At 39.5% G+C, this 17,500-nt stretch overlaps 2 protein-coding genes across 7 annotated transcripts in view; one reads left to right on the top strand and one right to left on the bottom strand.

The window, feature by feature from the left end:
- Nucleotides 1–6,703, top strand: part of LOC143281931 (adhesion G protein-coupled receptor L3-like) — a 36,815-nt gene extending 30,112 nt beyond the window's left edge. For all 6 annotated transcript variants that reach the window (XM_076587234.1, XM_076587232.1, XM_076587236.1 and 3 more), the window contains 4 exons: nt 186–451; nt 837–906; nt 2,451–2,638; nt 3,578–6,703. In XM_076587234.1, coding sequence (XP_076443349.1) covers nt 186–451; nt 837–906; nt 2,451–2,638; nt 3,578–3,834 — 781 coding nt within the window. In that variant the 3' untranslated portion in view covers nt 3,835–6,703. The remainder of the gene's footprint in view (nt 1–185; nt 452–836; nt 907–2,450; nt 2,639–3,577) is intronic.
- Nucleotides 6,704–9,592: 2,889 nt separating this feature from the next.
- LOC143282369 (DNA repair protein complementing XP-A cells homolog) overlaps nt 9,593–17,500 on the bottom strand; it is a 9,442-nt gene continuing 1,534 nt past the window's right edge. The window contains exons 2-7 of the mRNA XM_076587985.1: nt 17,121–17,277; nt 16,381–16,481; nt 15,281–15,392; nt 14,308–14,473; nt 12,197–12,314; nt 9,593–10,599 (exon numbers count right to left, since the gene is read on the bottom strand). Of these exons, the coding sequence (XP_076444100.1) occupies nt 10,448–10,599; nt 12,197–12,314; nt 14,308–14,473; nt 15,281–15,392; nt 16,381–16,481; nt 17,121–17,239 (768 nt within the window). The 5' untranslated portion in view covers nt 17,240–17,277 and the 3' untranslated portion in view covers nt 9,593–10,447. The remainder of the gene's footprint in view (nt 10,600–12,196; nt 12,315–14,307; nt 14,474–15,280; nt 15,393–16,380; nt 16,482–17,120; nt 17,278–17,500) is intronic.

The following is a 17,500-nucleotide window of genomic DNA, read 5'->3' as shown; positions in this document are numbered from 1 at the left end:
GCAAATCTTATGTCGAAGAAATCCACTCTGATTGGTACACAGATATATATATATATATATATATATATATATATATATCTGCCTAGCGGATGTGGTGTAGCGTATATGGCTTTGTCCGAACGCAGGGATGCCTCCTTGAGAAACTGAAACTGAAGCTTACGTACATATGTGTGTCCAATCTACAGGAAGTTACGTCAGAGTCTCCTCCAGCAGACTCTGTTCAACGTGGTCCTGGCCATGCTCCTGTCCTGGGTCACGTTTCTGGCGGGCATCCAGCGCGTGGAGAGTCACGTGACCTGTGTGGCGGTGGCCATGTTGCTGCACTACTCCATCCTGGTCACCTTCATGTGGACGCTGGTTCAGAGCTACCTGTACTACGTCATACTGGCCAAAGGCAGGGCGCGACCTGAGGCCCGATATTATCTGCTCAAGGCCGCTGTACTGGCTTGGGGTGAGACACTGCGTGTATGTATGTATATATATACATATATATATATGTATGTATATATATATATGTGTGTGTGTGTGTGTGTGTGTGTGTGTGTGTGTGTGTGTGTGTGTGTGTGATGCTTCATAGGGGGAAGGTTTGTGTGTGTGTGTGTGTGTGTGTTAGGATGGAAAATGTGTTGTGGATTTGTTAAAGGTCCGTGTAAGGTATTAGATGAGGGGGGGGTGTCTTTGTATGAGTGTGTTCTAGGATTGGAAATGTGTTTTTGAGGGGTTTTGTAGACATGATTACTTATAGAGAATCTGGTTTTGAATGTGTGTGTGTGTGTGTGTGTGTGTGTGTGTGTGTGTGTGTGTGTGATGTGGTGTGTGTGTGTGTGTGTGTGCAGGTCTGCCTATGATTCCTGTCATCCTTGTGTCGGCCATTGATGTGGATTTGTACCGTGGCGACAAGCGATAGTGAGTTTTGGGAACGCGTGGATTGATGTCATGATTATTGACCCTCCAAAGTATTGGAGGCCCGGGGGGAGGGGGCGGGGCAGAAGGTATTGTAATATGTGGGGAAGCAATGTAGATCTTGGAACAAACAGAATGATGGCACGTTCATCTCGATACATTTTTTTTTAGAGGGAAACATAAAGTCGTGGATGCCCAGGGTGGAATGCATTTTGGTATAAAAAACAAAAACAAAAAACGAATGACCATCTGAACAGCACTGTGCTGCAAAAAAAGATGTTGGCAGCACAAACATTGCTCCGTGTTAAGAATGTCCATTAGTCGATGGCATTGGCGTAGCCTTAGGAAATCTCTTAACGCGAAGCAAGCTTCTTCTTTCTTTTGTTTTTAAACCCAGTTTCAAGATTCTTTACTACAACTCTGAGAACATGATACCGCTCTAAAAAAAGACTATTATATATATATATATATATATATATATATATATATATATATATATATAGATAGATAGATAGATAGATATAGATATAGATATATATGATGGATAGTGAGTAGAGTGTAGACTTTTTCAACGTGAATGAATGAATGAATGATATGGATACTTATGTAGTGCCTATTCTCTGTCGGAGACCAAACTTTAAGCACTTTACAAACACAGAGTCACTTTGCACAACAGGCTGTCTACGTGGACAGAGCCGTCTGATGGCTGCCACTGGGCGCTCATCATCCTGTGTCATTTAATCAGATTTCAGGCACGCATATATACACACTCAGACAGACATGTAACATTTTATGTGTATGACTATTTTGTTTATTTACCCAGCCATGTAGGCAGCCATACACCGTTTTCGGAAGTGTGCATGCTGGGTAAAATGTTCTTGTTTCCTTAACCCACCGAACGCTGACATGGATTACAGGATCTTTAACGTGCGTATTTGATCTTCTGCTTGCATATATTTACACACAGCACGAAGGGGGTCCAGGCACTAGCAGGTCTGCACATATGTTGAGACCTGGGAGATCGGGGGAAAAAAACAACAGCAACAACACCTCCACCTTTGACCGAGATTCGAACCCGGGACCCTCAGACTGAAAGTCCAACACTTTGATTAACCACTCAACGGGCGCAATAGCCGAATGGTTAAAGCGTTGGACTTTCAATCTGAAGGCCTTAAGGTCCCGGGTTCGAATCACAGTGACGGCGCCTGGTGGGTAAAGGGTGGAGATTTTTACGATCTCCCAGGTCAACATATGTGCAGACCTGCTAGTGCCTGAACCTCCTTCGTGTGTATACGCAAGCAGAAGATCAAGTACGCACGTTAAAGATCCTGTAATCCGTGTCAGCGTTCAGTGGGTTATGGAAACAAGAACATACCCAGCATGCACACCCCCGAAAGCGGAGTATGGCTGCCTACATGGCGGGTTAAAAACGGTCATACACGTAAAAGCCCACTCGCGTATATAAGAGTGAACGTGGGAGTTGCAGCCCACGAACGCAGAAGAAGAAGAAGAAGATTAACCACTCGGCTATTGCTATTGTTTTCCAGCTGTTGGATGTCGTCGTCGCCGTTCTACTACGGCTTTCTGGAGCCCCTGGCAGTGGTGGTGGCGGTCACCATCATCCTGTACGTGCTTCTGATGATCAACGTCTGTCGCTGGCCCAGGATGAGCAGGGGTGGTCGCTCCGGATTGGACGTCAGCGGTTATGTTTCCTGCGTCGGGTTTTCGTTCTTGGGTAGGTAGGCGTAGTTCTTTGTGTTTGTGTCTGTTTTTTGGGGTTGTTTTTTGTTGTGTGTGTGTGTGTGTGTGTGTGTGTGTGTGTTTGTCTGCCTTGTTTGTTTGCCTGTCGGTCTGTTTGTCTGTCCGTGTGTGTGTGTGTGTGTGTGTGTGTGTGTGTGTGTGTGTGTGTGTGTCTTATCATTACCATGCTTATGCTTTTATGTAGTATTGTGTTCGCATGCTATGACTTTAAGTAGCATTGTGTAGTGCATGCAACGACATGTATAATGTAGTATTGTGTAGTGTAGACCCTGTTTCAGGGCAGGGGACTGGATGAAAAAAAAAGCGCGCCAGTGCTTATCTATTATCCTCGAAAATAAAGAATTTTGTCTTGTCATGTGTTGTCTTCTCTCTCTCTCTCTCTGTCTCTGTCTCACTCTCTCTCTCTCTGTTTCTCTCTGTCTCTCTCTCTCTCTTTCTCTCTCTCTTTCTACTGAGCTGCTATGATAACACTCAATGCTATGTATACTGAAGTGCACAGAGAATGCTGTTGCTACCACTACTTTACTTCATCCCATCCACACCAAACCCCAATGCAATGGTGATGATGCCTGAGGCTTATATACAGTTAAAACATTCGCATTCGCATTCGCATTCACATTCGCATTCTCTCTCTCTCTCTCTTCTCTCTCTCTCTCTCTCTCTCTCTCTCTCTCTCTCTCTCTTACACACGTGCTCACACGCTAGTCTGTGTATGTGGACTCGTATCACATTGGAACATGACATTCAAAATACATTTCTCTGTGTGTGTGTGTGTGTGTGTGTGTGTGTGTGTGTGTGTGTGTGTGTGTGTGTGTTGACTGATTTTTGTTCTGGTTTCCTGTCATATAACCCCCCCCCCCCCCTTTTACCCCACCCCTACACCCCACCACCACCTCCATTTGCTCACTATCAGGTCTGAGCTGGGTCTTCGCCTTCTTCGCCCTCCGAGACTCTTCCTCGGTGTGCCAGGTCCTGTTCGCCTTCACCGCCGCCCTCCTGGGTCTGCTCCTCTTCGTCAGGCACACGGCCATTGACCCTGACGTGCAGGCCTTCTGTCTGAACGCAGTCTGCTGCAGGGCCAGGAAATCGCCTGGCGCCGAGCACGAGGACGAAGGGGGTTCTAATGTTCCGCACATGATGTTCACCATGGACACCAGTCTGGACCCCTGACCAGCATGCAGATCGATCATAGAATCCACAAAGTCTTTCATTCTTTCCTTGCTAAGCGCGTCACGCATACCGTCAGAGCTTCTTGGGATGATTGAAATTGTATGTGCATGCAGGAGATCATTATTGGCTTCATTATCAGCCTTTTTCAGCGAAACTTTGTGTATTGATAGTGCCTTTCATATTGCGGATAGCGCTTTTTCAGCGAAACTTTGTGTACTGATAGCACCTTTTCATATTGATAGCACCTTTCATATTCATGATAACACCTTTCATATTGATAGCGCCTTTTCAGTGAAACTTTGTGTATTGATAGCGCCGGAAACTATTAATATGTCTATTGTGATGGAAAAAAATGACTAGTCAGGGATGCAAAGGGGAGGTAACCTACTTCGGGAGGTTATCGGCCGTAGCTACTTTCGTTTTCTTCGCATAGGCGGGTAGTAGTTTGCACAGGACAGGAATCAGACCCCTGCCGGAGTCTGCACTAGTGGGTCACGGTAAGAATGTTACTTAAACGTAATTTTAGGAAGAAAATTTCCTTTTGTTGATGTGTGTTTTCTGGGTTCTTTTTGTGTGGGCTTTTTTGTGTTGGTTTACTTTTTGGCCTCACTTCGTTTATATGGTGTATGTAGAAGATGCTCATCAGTGTATAATGTTTCCATGCCAACATTGACGGGCGCAATAGCCGAGTGGTTACAGCGTTGGACTGTCAATCTGAGGGTCCCGGGTTCGCATCACGGTGATGGCGCCTGGTGGGTAAAGGGTGGAGATTTTTACGATCTCCCAGGTCAACATATGTGCAGACCTGTTAGTGCCTGAACCCCCTTCGTGTGTATATGCAAGCAGAAGATCAAATACGCACGTTAAAGATCCTGTAATCCATGTCAGCGTTCGGTGGGTTATAGAAACAAGAACATACCCAGCATGCACACCCCCGAAAGCGGAGTATGGCTGCCAACATGGCAGGTTAAAAACGGTCATACACGTAAAAGCCCACTCGTGTGCATACGAGTGAACGTGGGAGTTGCAGCCCACGAACAAAGAAGAAGATGCCCACATTAGGGGGCACATTAGGTTAAACTTCTTGCTTTGCCTCTATTCTTTCTGGATCAGTTGATAGCCTTATTGTAGAACGCGGTGAGCCCCATCTGAGATGGGGGTACTGCACTATATGAGCCTGCATTTATATTATTATTATTATTATTGTTATTTTCATTATTATTGTTATTATTAACCATTCGGTGAACGGAAAATTACAGTATCCAACTTCGGATTCATTCGTTGGTGCAGGTTTTTATTATTCTGATACATTAAAAATATATATATGTATCGAAGTTTCCTTACTCAGAATAGAAAGTTTGAACTTGCATAATTTTTTTCAGTGGTTTCACGTCACCTTCCGTTGCAAAACTGACACAGGAAAGTCTCAGGTTGCACAGGCTGTAAGTGAACTTTGTGATTCACTGACGAGTTTACAATTTCTGATTTTCTTATGATCACCGAACAGACCAGATTTGCTCAGTCATATCCCAGTCATGATCGACCCATCGGTGTAAATCGTTAGTTGCAATGATGACCAATTTTGTTGGTTTCACATGAATCCACTGCATCTGAGAAAAAATGTCATTGGAGATTATCAGTGATACCAGTTACATAACATTTCGTTGTGATTGTGAACTTTAACTTTTCTTTCTTCCTTTTTTTTGTTTTTTTTTGTTTTTGTTTTTTTGCATGAAATGTATAATGTATTGAAACAAAACATATTCAGCTAGAAATTGATTTTCTTCTTGGGTGCCAAACTGTGATTTAAAAATTGTGAAAATAGATTTTCACAATCTATTGAAACGACACATATTGAGCTATGAATTAACGTAATTCTTGTTGTAGCCAATCGAAACCACTGCGCTCTTCCTTGGAAGTTGATGAATATGTGTATTTGTGTAATTTTAATGATGGATAGAACAAAGTGAAGCCGTTTGCTTGTTTTTGGGTGTAGCCTGCTGAATGACGTGCCATACTTCACAATCTTATATAACATTTGTAGTGTTGCTTCAGATGTATGGTTTTATGGACTGGAATAAAGGGAATACAATATACGAAAAGACAGTGATGAACTGCTTACAGGGGGCAATCTCATTAGTCTTCCAGTATCCTGTGCTATAAAAAGCTGAAGAATCCTCACCAAAATGATGTTTCCTTAGCTTTGCAGTGACATTAGTCTCCACGTAAATTCATATAATGTACATCCTAAAACACGTTTTGAAAAAAAAAGTCATGTTGATTTACAAAATTTAATGTGTGTGCCTCCTCTCCCCCACCCCTATCTCTCTCTCTCTTTCTGTCTGACTCACTCTCTCTCTCTCTCTCTCTGTGAAAGCAATATGGCATACCTATTTTGCAGAACTGCATCAAAAAAGATGAAGTCCTCTTTGTACATTACGTTGTCCTGTCTTTGATGATCTGTGATAAATGAAAATATTGCAGAAGACTGAGCAATTTCTGTAACTGATTTCTCTCTCTCTTCGGCAAATCAAACTGTTATTTCGAAGCTTGCCAAGTACACACACACACACACACACACACACACACACACACACATATTATCTATCTATCTATCTATATCTCTCTCTATATATACATATATACAGAGAGAGAGAGAGAGATTTACAGGTCATTAAAAAGACATACTTTTATCATTTGCTAACCTGAACACTTTTGTTTGTTTGCATGATGTAAGACCAGGCCTATGTGCTTAATGTATGCATAAGTATTCATATGAACATTATGTAATCACCCCTTGAGATGTGGCCATGGCCCTACTATACACTGATTAAACCAACATCAACACCTCTTTCTCTATATCCCGTCTATCTTTTGAACAAATACAATTATCTCTGTTCTTAACTCTTCACTTGAGCATGTACATAATATGCATGCCTTTGCATGTGTGTGTGTGTGTGTGCATGAGAGAGAGGGGAGAGTGAGAGAGAGAGATGGGGGGGGATGCTGCAAGTTGGAATTTTCTTTCATTACATCATTGATTTCCATACACATGAAATAATTAGGGAGACAGAAGGAAAAAAAATCATTGACTGTCGTGAACCGTGAACGTTGTTGTCGATGTTTCTAAAGTAAGTGATTGAAAACAAAGACACAGCACAAGATAATGATAATTATTAAGAAAATCATAGACAGTCGTACAACCGTGAACTTTGTTGTCGATGTTTCTAGAGTAAGTGATTGAAAACAAAGACATGGCACAATAATAATTATTCAGCTGTTGACGTTCCTCAGCCCTCCTCCCTCTCTTCCGCACAGCTTACCCCTATGGTCAAAGCTGTTACACTATCTGTTAAGTGTTTTTAAAAGAGAGCCACTTTGAATACACACACACACACACACACACACACACACACACACACACACACGCACACACACACACACAATTGCTCAACATCCACACGACAAAAGAAAAAGCGAAAAATCTTTTCAAACACCCAAATTTATTTGTTTAAAAAGTTAGAATGAGACCATCATTATGAAACAGATTGTCACTTTCTGTAAAACTGACCATAATCAGTCCAAATATTCCTGCGCAACACACACACACACACACACACACACGTGCGTGTGTGCGCACACACACATGCATACCATACATACATACATACATACATATATACACCAACCCCCAAGTACACGTATCAGTACTCCTGACAACATAATATAACATTTTTTTTTTTATTCCATCCCTGTTAGATACACGAAACAATGTGAAATTATTTCAATAAACAGATAACCAGATCAATGCAAGTATTAGTAAAATAGCACGTTCACAGTCTCAAGAACATTACCTTAATAATAATCAAACTACTCGTTGTTCTGCTGTAATAGACCAGCCCTTATAGCTTCATCAACTAAATGTTGAATATCTATGACAATAAATGCTGGTGAATAGTCATGCCTGATGACTGATAATAAAGTAAAAGCATAATTGACATGCAGTGAGTGCATTTCACATACTCAGATGATAATATTAAACAACTGAAGAATACTGAATACAGAATACTTTATTATAAGAGAAATCCATTTGCGGTGCATGTTGCATTAACTATGTATGAAAATCACATTCAGTCAATATGAATACATAAAAGATATAAAATGCTTTAATACACAGTTGATGTAAACCTCACACAATCATCACTATCACAGGGTACACAATGCAATAATCACAGTAAGAGCATAGGAATAAAATATCATACAACCGTAAAACAAACATATGATGAACACAAAGTCATTGATAAGTAATTTACATCAATACAGAGCATAGAATCCACACAGACACATGTACACACATACTTGTCCCAGATTTCAACCACTGATTGGTGATTTTATTCTACCTCATAGTGGATCATTAACAAAATTTGCGAAATCTCGACAGCACACCCAAAATGGTGATTAATCAATGTAATATTATTGCAGTGCTTACATCCATACTCTTGTTCAACAAAAGCATGTAGGAATTTTCAAATTTAGTCCATGTTATGCAAAAGCGCACGCACACACACACACACACACAATGCAATATGCAAAAAAAAAAAAAAAAAAAAAACGCCCTGAGAAGTCTTCTGAGCAATACCAATAGCAAAAGCTATCACAATGATCACATTGTGCTTAAAGGACTTAGTAAATAAAAGTAAATATATATATATATATATATATATATATATATATAAAATTAAGAAGAAAAAACATATAAAAGCACAAATATTCATTTGAACATTTCATCAACTGAGACCTGAGTTATCACAGGATATGCAACCATTGTAGCGTAAAAGTGCTAAAGCCCAGCTTGGAGAACTGCCATTATAAAAATTTACATTGTTGTTGCTCTTGTTGTTGTTAGTAGTAGTAGTAGTAGTAGAAGTAGTAGCTGTATCATTATCATTCAATAGATCAGATAGCAAGAAAACTTGATAGAAAGGAAATCAGAAGCAGGACTACAGAAAAGATCTAAAAACATTAAAAAAAAAAAAAAAAAATTTAAATTTAAAAAAGAAGAAAAACATATTTAACTGCCAAAATAAGGTATGTGGTGATACTTGGCAAACATGACAGTGCAAGTAAAGTGAAGAATAATTTCCCTAAAGAATGCCTGCAGCGTAAAAACCAAACTTTACTGATTCTGATCAGATACAAGACAAAAAAAAAAGAAAAAAAGAAAAACAGGATAGTTTCATGAGCAACACATCTAAGACTACAACACATGACAGTTCTCCTTATGATCCTACCACAAACTAATTCCAGATTATATAAAAAGCAAAAACAAAATAAAATATCACAGACATTGTACCTTGAAAAGTCCAGAGCAGTCAATGAAATGAATATGTGAGCAGCATGTACATGGTTTAGTATTAACCATAAATGTAAAATTACTATTAAAACCAGTACCAGCAGTTTTATTTCACTTGCATTTTAAGAGAACTCGGTTTACTTATCACAGTAATACAGCAAGGATGAAATTCACATTCAGATAAGTTAAAGGAGAATAAACATAAAAACCAAAAAACACACATGTTAATTCAGTCTGTACTGAGCCCAACCATAATCTCTGTGTATGTGTTGTGTTGTGTTGTGTGTGTGTGTGTGTGTGTGTGTGTGTGTATCTGTATTTATGTCTGCTTGTGTGTGCGTGCATGCATGCGTGCATGATTATGTGCATGTATGACTTTTCACATAATACAAGTGAATACACAAATACAAAGAGCAATCATCAAAATATGTTGTTGTTTTTAAAAAAAAAAAAGTCCACAATACCTCTGACATACTCTTCTAACAAATGTTGAAAACAGACACATGAGCTCTGTTTACATAAAAAATGTGAACACAGCCCTCCAACCACTAGTTGTAAGAGGATTACATTACGGTCCTCTTCAGGCCTACCTGTCATTCAACCACTAGTTGTAAGAGGATTACATTACGGTCCTCTTCAGACCTACCTGTCATTCCAAACAGGCAGGAGGACCACGAGATTAATGCTTCTGCCTCGCTTCGTCATATCTCAGCTTCTGTCAAGTCTGGCCTTGAAACCTACCCCTCTTCGCCAAAAATAGCTCCTTCACACCCTCTTCTTTTTCTGTCCATTATAGTTTCTCTCGCCTTCTATTCACGAGTGTTCATAAGTTTTGTGCCTTTCGTCCCTTTGCTATGAATATGTGTGTGAAAGTGCTGGGATTTGTTTCTGCACAAGATTTATCACTACAGAGAATACTTTATTATCTCAACAAGAGAAATTCATATGCGGTGTAAAAACAAAAAAAACAATACGAGAAAATCAGAGTGATTCAGCATGTACATAGATACCCCCCGCCCCCCCAAAAAAAACACAGACACATATATATACTTAGATGTCAAACTAGGACAACCCATCCATACATTGATTATCACAGTAGACAGCAACAAGTAGTATAAGGACTGCTGCTTCTGGACCACCTGGTCCCCCTCATCAAAAGGGCCCAAGGACAAAAAAAAAAACCAACAAAAAAACAAAAAATCATAGTTATACTACAAAAATAAGTTCATTATTAGTGTCATTTGATTACCATTCTGCCTGTCACATCTTTTCGAATGTGATGACGTGCCCACAGGTATTGCAGGTCTGGGAGTACTCCTGCGTATCCTGGTGGTACGATTCCTCCCCAAACTCATGCTGGTGGGCTGTTGTCTCCCTTCTCCATGTGCTGCTGCGCACAGCCATTCTCAGCTCTGCACACATCATCAGCACAAGATTGGTAATCGTCATAGTAGTAGTAGTAGTTTAGTAGTTGTAGTCGGAATATCATTATTATCATGATTATCAGTAGTAGTACTGTTATCATTATTACTACTATTACCACTATTATTACCGTGATTTTCTTGTATTGTTTTCCTGTTTTGCACCACAGATGAATTTCTCTTGCTGAGATAATAAAGTATTCTGTATCATCGTCATTAGTAGTAGCAGTGGTAGTAATAGTAGTAGTATCATTATTATAATTATCATCACCATCATTATTATCTTTAAAAAAATTTTAAATATCATATTTATAACAACAATACTAATAATAATTATCATTATCATCATTATCATCATCAGTATTATTATCAGTATTATTATTATTATTATCACTGATACTTAAAAAGTGCCCACCTTCAGTTACAGACCAAACTCTGAGCACTGTACAGAGTCATTTGCACAACAGGTTGTCTACCTGGATAAAGCCTACTGACTGCTGCCTACAGGTGCTTATCATTCCTTTTCTGCGGCAGTCAGTCAGGTTTCAATCACATGCACACAAACGCATATATCAGAGTGGATTTTTCTTCAGAACTGTACCAGAGACAACCCTTTGTTGCCATGGGTTCTTTAAAGTGTGCAAAGTGCATGCAACACACCAGACCTCAGTTGTTGTTGTTTTTCTATCCCATCTGAATGACTAGCATCCACCATTCAAGCAAAGGAATAAAATAAACATGAAAAACAACTAATGACTGATCTGTGTTAACACTCCACATAAAATTCTCTCAAAAGTGCAAACACATGTTCAGAGTGTATCAAAATGATTTATAATTCCTTTGGAACACTGCAAAGAAAGTAATAATAAAACTACGTGTATCAAAATGATTTATAATTCCTTTGGAACACTGCAAAGAAAGTAATAATAAAACTACCTCTGACATCAGTGGTCTTCAAAAGTTGAAATGTGAAACTGGATTGTTCTGATTTCAGTGTAATAATCTTTCTAACAAACATTTGCAATCTTGATCAATTCTGAAATTGAAAGCAAAAGTTTTCTTGAATTTGAAGACATCAGTCTACAATTATATTACAAGACCCAGGATGCAGAAAGTGTTGGGGAACTAATTCTTGCCGCAAGTTACCATATATGATGACATTCCATGACAGATACTGAGATGCCAACCCTCTAACCTCTCTTTAGGAACAATTGGGAACTTTCTTGGAACACTATGATTTTTAAAATTTATCCTAGGAATACTCTCAACCCTCAACAACATCAGTATAACACATTCTTTACCTACATGACATATATACTATGTCTACCTACAAACATTGCTTACCTATGTACATCGTTTACCTACATGACATTATATACAATGTTTACCTACATACATTGCTTATCTATATGACATACATACACTGTTTACCTATATGGATAATGTTTCGACAGGAAAGCATGTGACCATGCTATGTAGTAAAAAAAGGAGCTCGTCAAAACGATTTTGACGTTGGTGTAGTGTCGGAACAATTTGCAATCGAGTATAACAGCTGGTATCTCTGTGCCATGTGCCATGTGAACCATACCTTTGACCCTCTTGTCAAACTTCCTCTTCTTGGCTTTCTCTTTCTTCACTGCACGCTCAGCTTTCTCTTTCTCCAGCCTGTCCTCGTCTCCCCACACCTCGAGGGACCGCGCCTCCACCTGACCATGACAATCAATCAATCAGTCAGTCAATCAGTCAGTCAAATCAGTCACACTGTCACGCATGCTAAAGCGCACATGCATCCTCCCTCCAGTAACCCACTACAGACGCTACAATACAAACAAGCCCACACAGAAATATATTTTTACAATGCATTTAATGTACGTAATTATGTATTTGTATGAATGTTTTTTGTTTTTGTTTTTTGATTTATGATTACAAAAATTGAAATGAAAAAAACCAAACCAGACGTAACTCTTATTTCTTTCAACAAAGTATCCGAAGGACACTGATGGGTGTGGCCACACAGTCAATTATCAAATAAACACATCTGGTTTACTCGGGAGCACATCATCTCAACGCCACTCCCACCAATATTAAACACAGGTAAGCAATATTAAACACAGGTAACTATCATTTCAGTCCAATACTTTCTCTCCCACTCTCTACAAGTGAGTATCATATATGTACATGAGTATGTGAGTGTAAGTATGTGAATATGAAGTTGGCCATGACAATCACTCAGTCAGTAAATGATAAAAAGTTTATTTAACTCATTCAACCCCGGTGCTTGACGACGCTGATGTGGACATGAATAACACTCTGAAAGGGGAAGAGCTTTCGGATTTTGTCGAGAAAATTGCCTTCTTCGAGGAGTGTGCAGAAGTGGAGAACAGCTGGAAATAGTTATGTCGTCAGTGAAAGCTCATAGGAACGTCATATCGTGATGACATCATTTACCGTCGTCTGCGCTTGTGTACAACCCGCTAGTTTAGGATGATGAATTTGCTCAGCTGCCGTTTTAGATTTTTATCCTCTCTCTCTCTCTCTCTCTCTCTCCATTTTTCTGCTATGATTTACCTTAGTGAGATTATAAAAAGAGCAAATAAATCAACATTGAGCAGAAAGCATTAAAAAAAAAAAAACAAAAAAAAACCTCATTCAACCCTACACCCGAGCATTCCTAGGGTGTTGAAATTTGTTCAGTAAATATGGCTTCCACGTTCCCACAAATGCATAAACCACAAGTGAAGTGAACAAACTTCTAGAATGTTTCCAATGGTGTTTACTTGTGTCGATTTGCATAAAAACAAATCGATTTCAGTATATTTTCTGAGCTCTGCATCAAAATGGCAGGGAAGCCTGCCAAGGCTGTACACTCCCCAGGTTGAACGGGTTTAAATCCTGAAAAAACAGAATAAGTGACTGTTTTCTCTTATTCCCCAAAGCAGTAAGCAATGAACAGGTAAAAAAGAATGTATGCAAAAACATTTTCACGTGTTTGCACAAAGTACTTTAAGCACACTGATGAAATAAACAACGATAACAATATTTTTTTATGTTTCTTTTTCATTTTGTTGTCCAAGTCTTCCCATCTGAGCCAACAGTGGACTCAGCTATGGAATGGAATCAGCCACAGATGTAACCAGAAATGGCAGCCTCTGCTGGGATTTAAGTTCAGTTTCAGTTTCAGTGGTTCAAGGAGGCGTCACTGCGTTCGGACAAATCCATGTACGCTACACCACATCTGCCAAGCAGATGCCTGACCAGCAGCGTAACCCAACGCGCTTAGTCAGGCCTTGAGAAAAAAAAAGGGAATAAATAATAGATAAGCTTACATAAATAAATAAATAATAATTATGATATAAAAAAGGTAGTAGTAATGATAATAATAATAAAATAATAATAATAATAAATAAATAAATAAGACAACAATGATGATAAATAAGCAAATAAATGTAAAACATGAAGACACATTCACACATACACCCACACATGCATAACAGATATGCACCAAACATGCAGTTTCACAGACATGAAAGCACAGTCAAATACATACAAACGTACATGGGATTTAGACCCATCTCTACCAAGTCATCACTCTGTGATGCTAATCACTTCGCCAAGGCAGCCAGTCCATGAAACAAGAATGCGAATGTGGGTGAAGGTGAATGCTGGTTCAGTTTATATCCAATACTTACTCATACACACCTGCAATTCCAGAAATAATTTCATATCTCCCCACTGTTGATTGTGAGGATTTTTCCTCAGGATAAACCTGAGCGATGGCTCTCTCACATCAAAGTCAGCGTCTTTCAGCAGATATTTCTTCTTGGCATCAGTCTTCGTGATCAAAGCATACTTCTCTTCCTTTTCTCTGTAACAATTGAACAGGCTCTGATGAACCACACTGGATGATTCAAGTTATTCAATCATGAAAAAGAAATCAATTGTGGCACATCATCAAACCAAGTTTAACTTTGGTCAGATTTGAATAAAACACCTGAAGGTTGTACAATGTAACAACAACAAAAATGAAATGAAACGGACCTCATTTATTTCCACACACATACATGGACAGACTAACACACCACATGATAACTCACACAATGACATCTTATACTCAGGTTGGTTGGTTTTACCCTTCTTTTTTTTTTTCTTTTTTTTTTTTGTTGTGTCCACAGATCTTTATTTGTGATTTTCATGATAAACAAATGTGATTTGATTTTTATTCACACACATGTGGAGCAGTGGCCGTGTGATAGAGCATCCCCCTAGGATGAAGCAAGATAACTTGAATGCATTGGTTTGAATGCCATACTCGCCAGAATTCTCTCCCCCTCCACCAAGCCTTGAGCACAGGTCTGGACACTAGTCATCAAGATGAGACGAAAAACTGAGATCAAATGTGCAGCATGCAATTAGTGCAGGTAAAAGAACCCATGGAAACAAATGGGTTGTTTTTAGCAAAAGTTTGTAGAAAAATTGCTTTGACAGAAAACAAAATACCACTTGCAGGCTGAAGGAAAACAAAGGGGTGGTTCTCTCACTGTAGCGACGAGCTCTCCCTGGGGAGAACAGGCCCACATTTGACACAGAGAAATCTGTTCTCTAACAACAGAGTAACACAATAAAAAATACCATGCAATACACACAGCACACACTTCATACATGAAGATACTACCTGCAGGAATCACAGACAGAGAGGTCAAAGTGGCTGGAAAGGAAGGATTCCAAAAACTCTTGACCACATTCCTCGCACAGTAGACGGTCCGACACTTCCGGTATCAATGGACCTGCAACAAGGTAATGATAGTACATTATTTTATATATTATTTTAAAACCTCTTAAAGTACTTTATAAGAACATGTTAGTCAGACACACCAAAGCACACAACAACACACGCACATTTACACACACACACACACACACACACACACACATGCACCACTGCACTTTATCACCAATAACTGCTTCATCACATACAATAAAGAGAGCAAAAATCAAATACAGTTAATTCCGTCATACTGTTAACTGACTGTAGGTGAGAACTAGGCAGTTTTATTTCAACTGAAACATGTCACCACTGTGCTCCTAACCTTTAAATTTGCAATCCAGATATGTATACACCTACAGGCATCAGTTTGAAAATGGTGTCCATTGTCAATCCTCATAATACATCCTTTTGGAGGACAATGATACCAGAATCACTGCCTGGTGTATTCTGAACCCTTCTGTGAATTTTTTTAAGTGAAATAGGCTCACCAATGAACACAGTTTGCATATGTGGCACATGTCAGATAAAGCGGGCAGTCAAAACAGCACTGCAGCACATTCATCATTACACATTATTCCTGTGACCCATATGTGGACTGGTGGGATCATCCATGTTGTGAACTGTGTGAATATGTGCACTTTTCTTCTTCTTCGTCTTCGTCTTCTTGACAGGTAGCCAACTTTATGACTGAAAAATCTTCAGCACTGTGGGGGTAGCCAAAAGTTAGTCTGGTGCAAATGACGATGATGATGATGACAATGATGGAAAAAACAACAAAAACAACAACACCATCAAGAAGCAGAAGAAGAACAAAAAAAACAATAATCATAACACAACTGATGTCATGTGGTCTGGTGAGTGCTAAACAGATTCAGCAAAATATAGTTCATTCCACATGAAAGACAACTTGAGGTTAAGAGAAGAAAGAAAAAAGTATTGCCCTGTGGCCTTAAAATAATGGTAATGCAGCAGTGGTATTTTCTGCTGCATGCAGTGAACTCACATACCTGGCTGCTGGTGGATCTCAGTTTGAATCTTCTCTTCTTTCTGCTCCAGGAAAAACCCTGCCCCTGTGTCCAGCATTTGGTTCAGACCTTTGGCTGTTTGTCTGAAAACACGAATCTAAAAATTTGTCTAAAAGCAAGAAAAATGTAGGAGCATGCGCAAATACACACCCCCACACACACCCACACACCTGCAAACACACACACATGCAAAAATCCCTCACACACACACACACACACACACATGCAGACACACACAAACACACCTAAACACATACACACATTCTCTCTTTCTCTTGTCTTTATCTCTCTCACACACACAAACACAAACACACAGATACACCTATAGCCCATACACACAAAACCCACATGTACATGTATGCACACACACACACACACACACACACACACACACACACACACACACTCATGGTCACACACACTTACACAAAACATTCATCGCAAAATTAGCATGGATAAAACCCAGTTTGGAACAGAGATGGACAAAGGCAGCAGTACTGCTTAAAATGTTAAATGCATAGGTTTTTAGAGAAGATTTGAAAAAGGCTGTGGAAGTGGAGTGTCTAATGTTCAAAGGAAGGATGTTCCAGATGGTGAGACCCTGAAAGATGACATGTAAAACTGTACTTGAAACAAAAATATGCATATTCTGCATCTTGCCTTTGTTTCTTTCTTTCTTTATTCATTTATTTTATCCCAATGATTTTTTTTTTCATACTGACCTGTCCCTCACATATGGGTGCACAGACAGGCGAGCTTGCTTCAGGAGTAAGGCTTTCTGTCTATTGCGTTCCACATGAGCTTTCTGTGCACTGGTCAGTTCTCTCCCCTTTCCTTCCATGTTGCATAAATGCCCCTAACGTGCGGTTGTCTGCTGAACTGCAAGTACAACACACAGTGTCCACATAGCTACATCAGTTATCATTACTTACAGGGTATTCTATTCAAACCTGGGGAAGGCTCTCTAGGCCTGAACAGTGCATTGTGTTTATGCTCCAATTTTGTTATTGTTGTTGTGTTGTTTTAAGCAGATGTGGTGTAGCATAATAGATGGATCAGTCCACAAGCTTTGACACCTCCTTCGAATTGAAACTGAAAAGGA

Source organism: Babylonia areolata, chromosome 5 (assembly GCF_041734735.1).
Source record: "Babylonia areolata isolate BAREFJ2019XMU chromosome 5, ASM4173473v1, whole genome shotgun sequence".
NCBI classification, from domain to species: Eukaryota; Metazoa; Mollusca; class Gastropoda; order Neogastropoda; family Buccinidae; genus Babylonia; species Babylonia areolata.
This window is presented reverse-complemented; position numbering and strand designations above follow the sequence as displayed.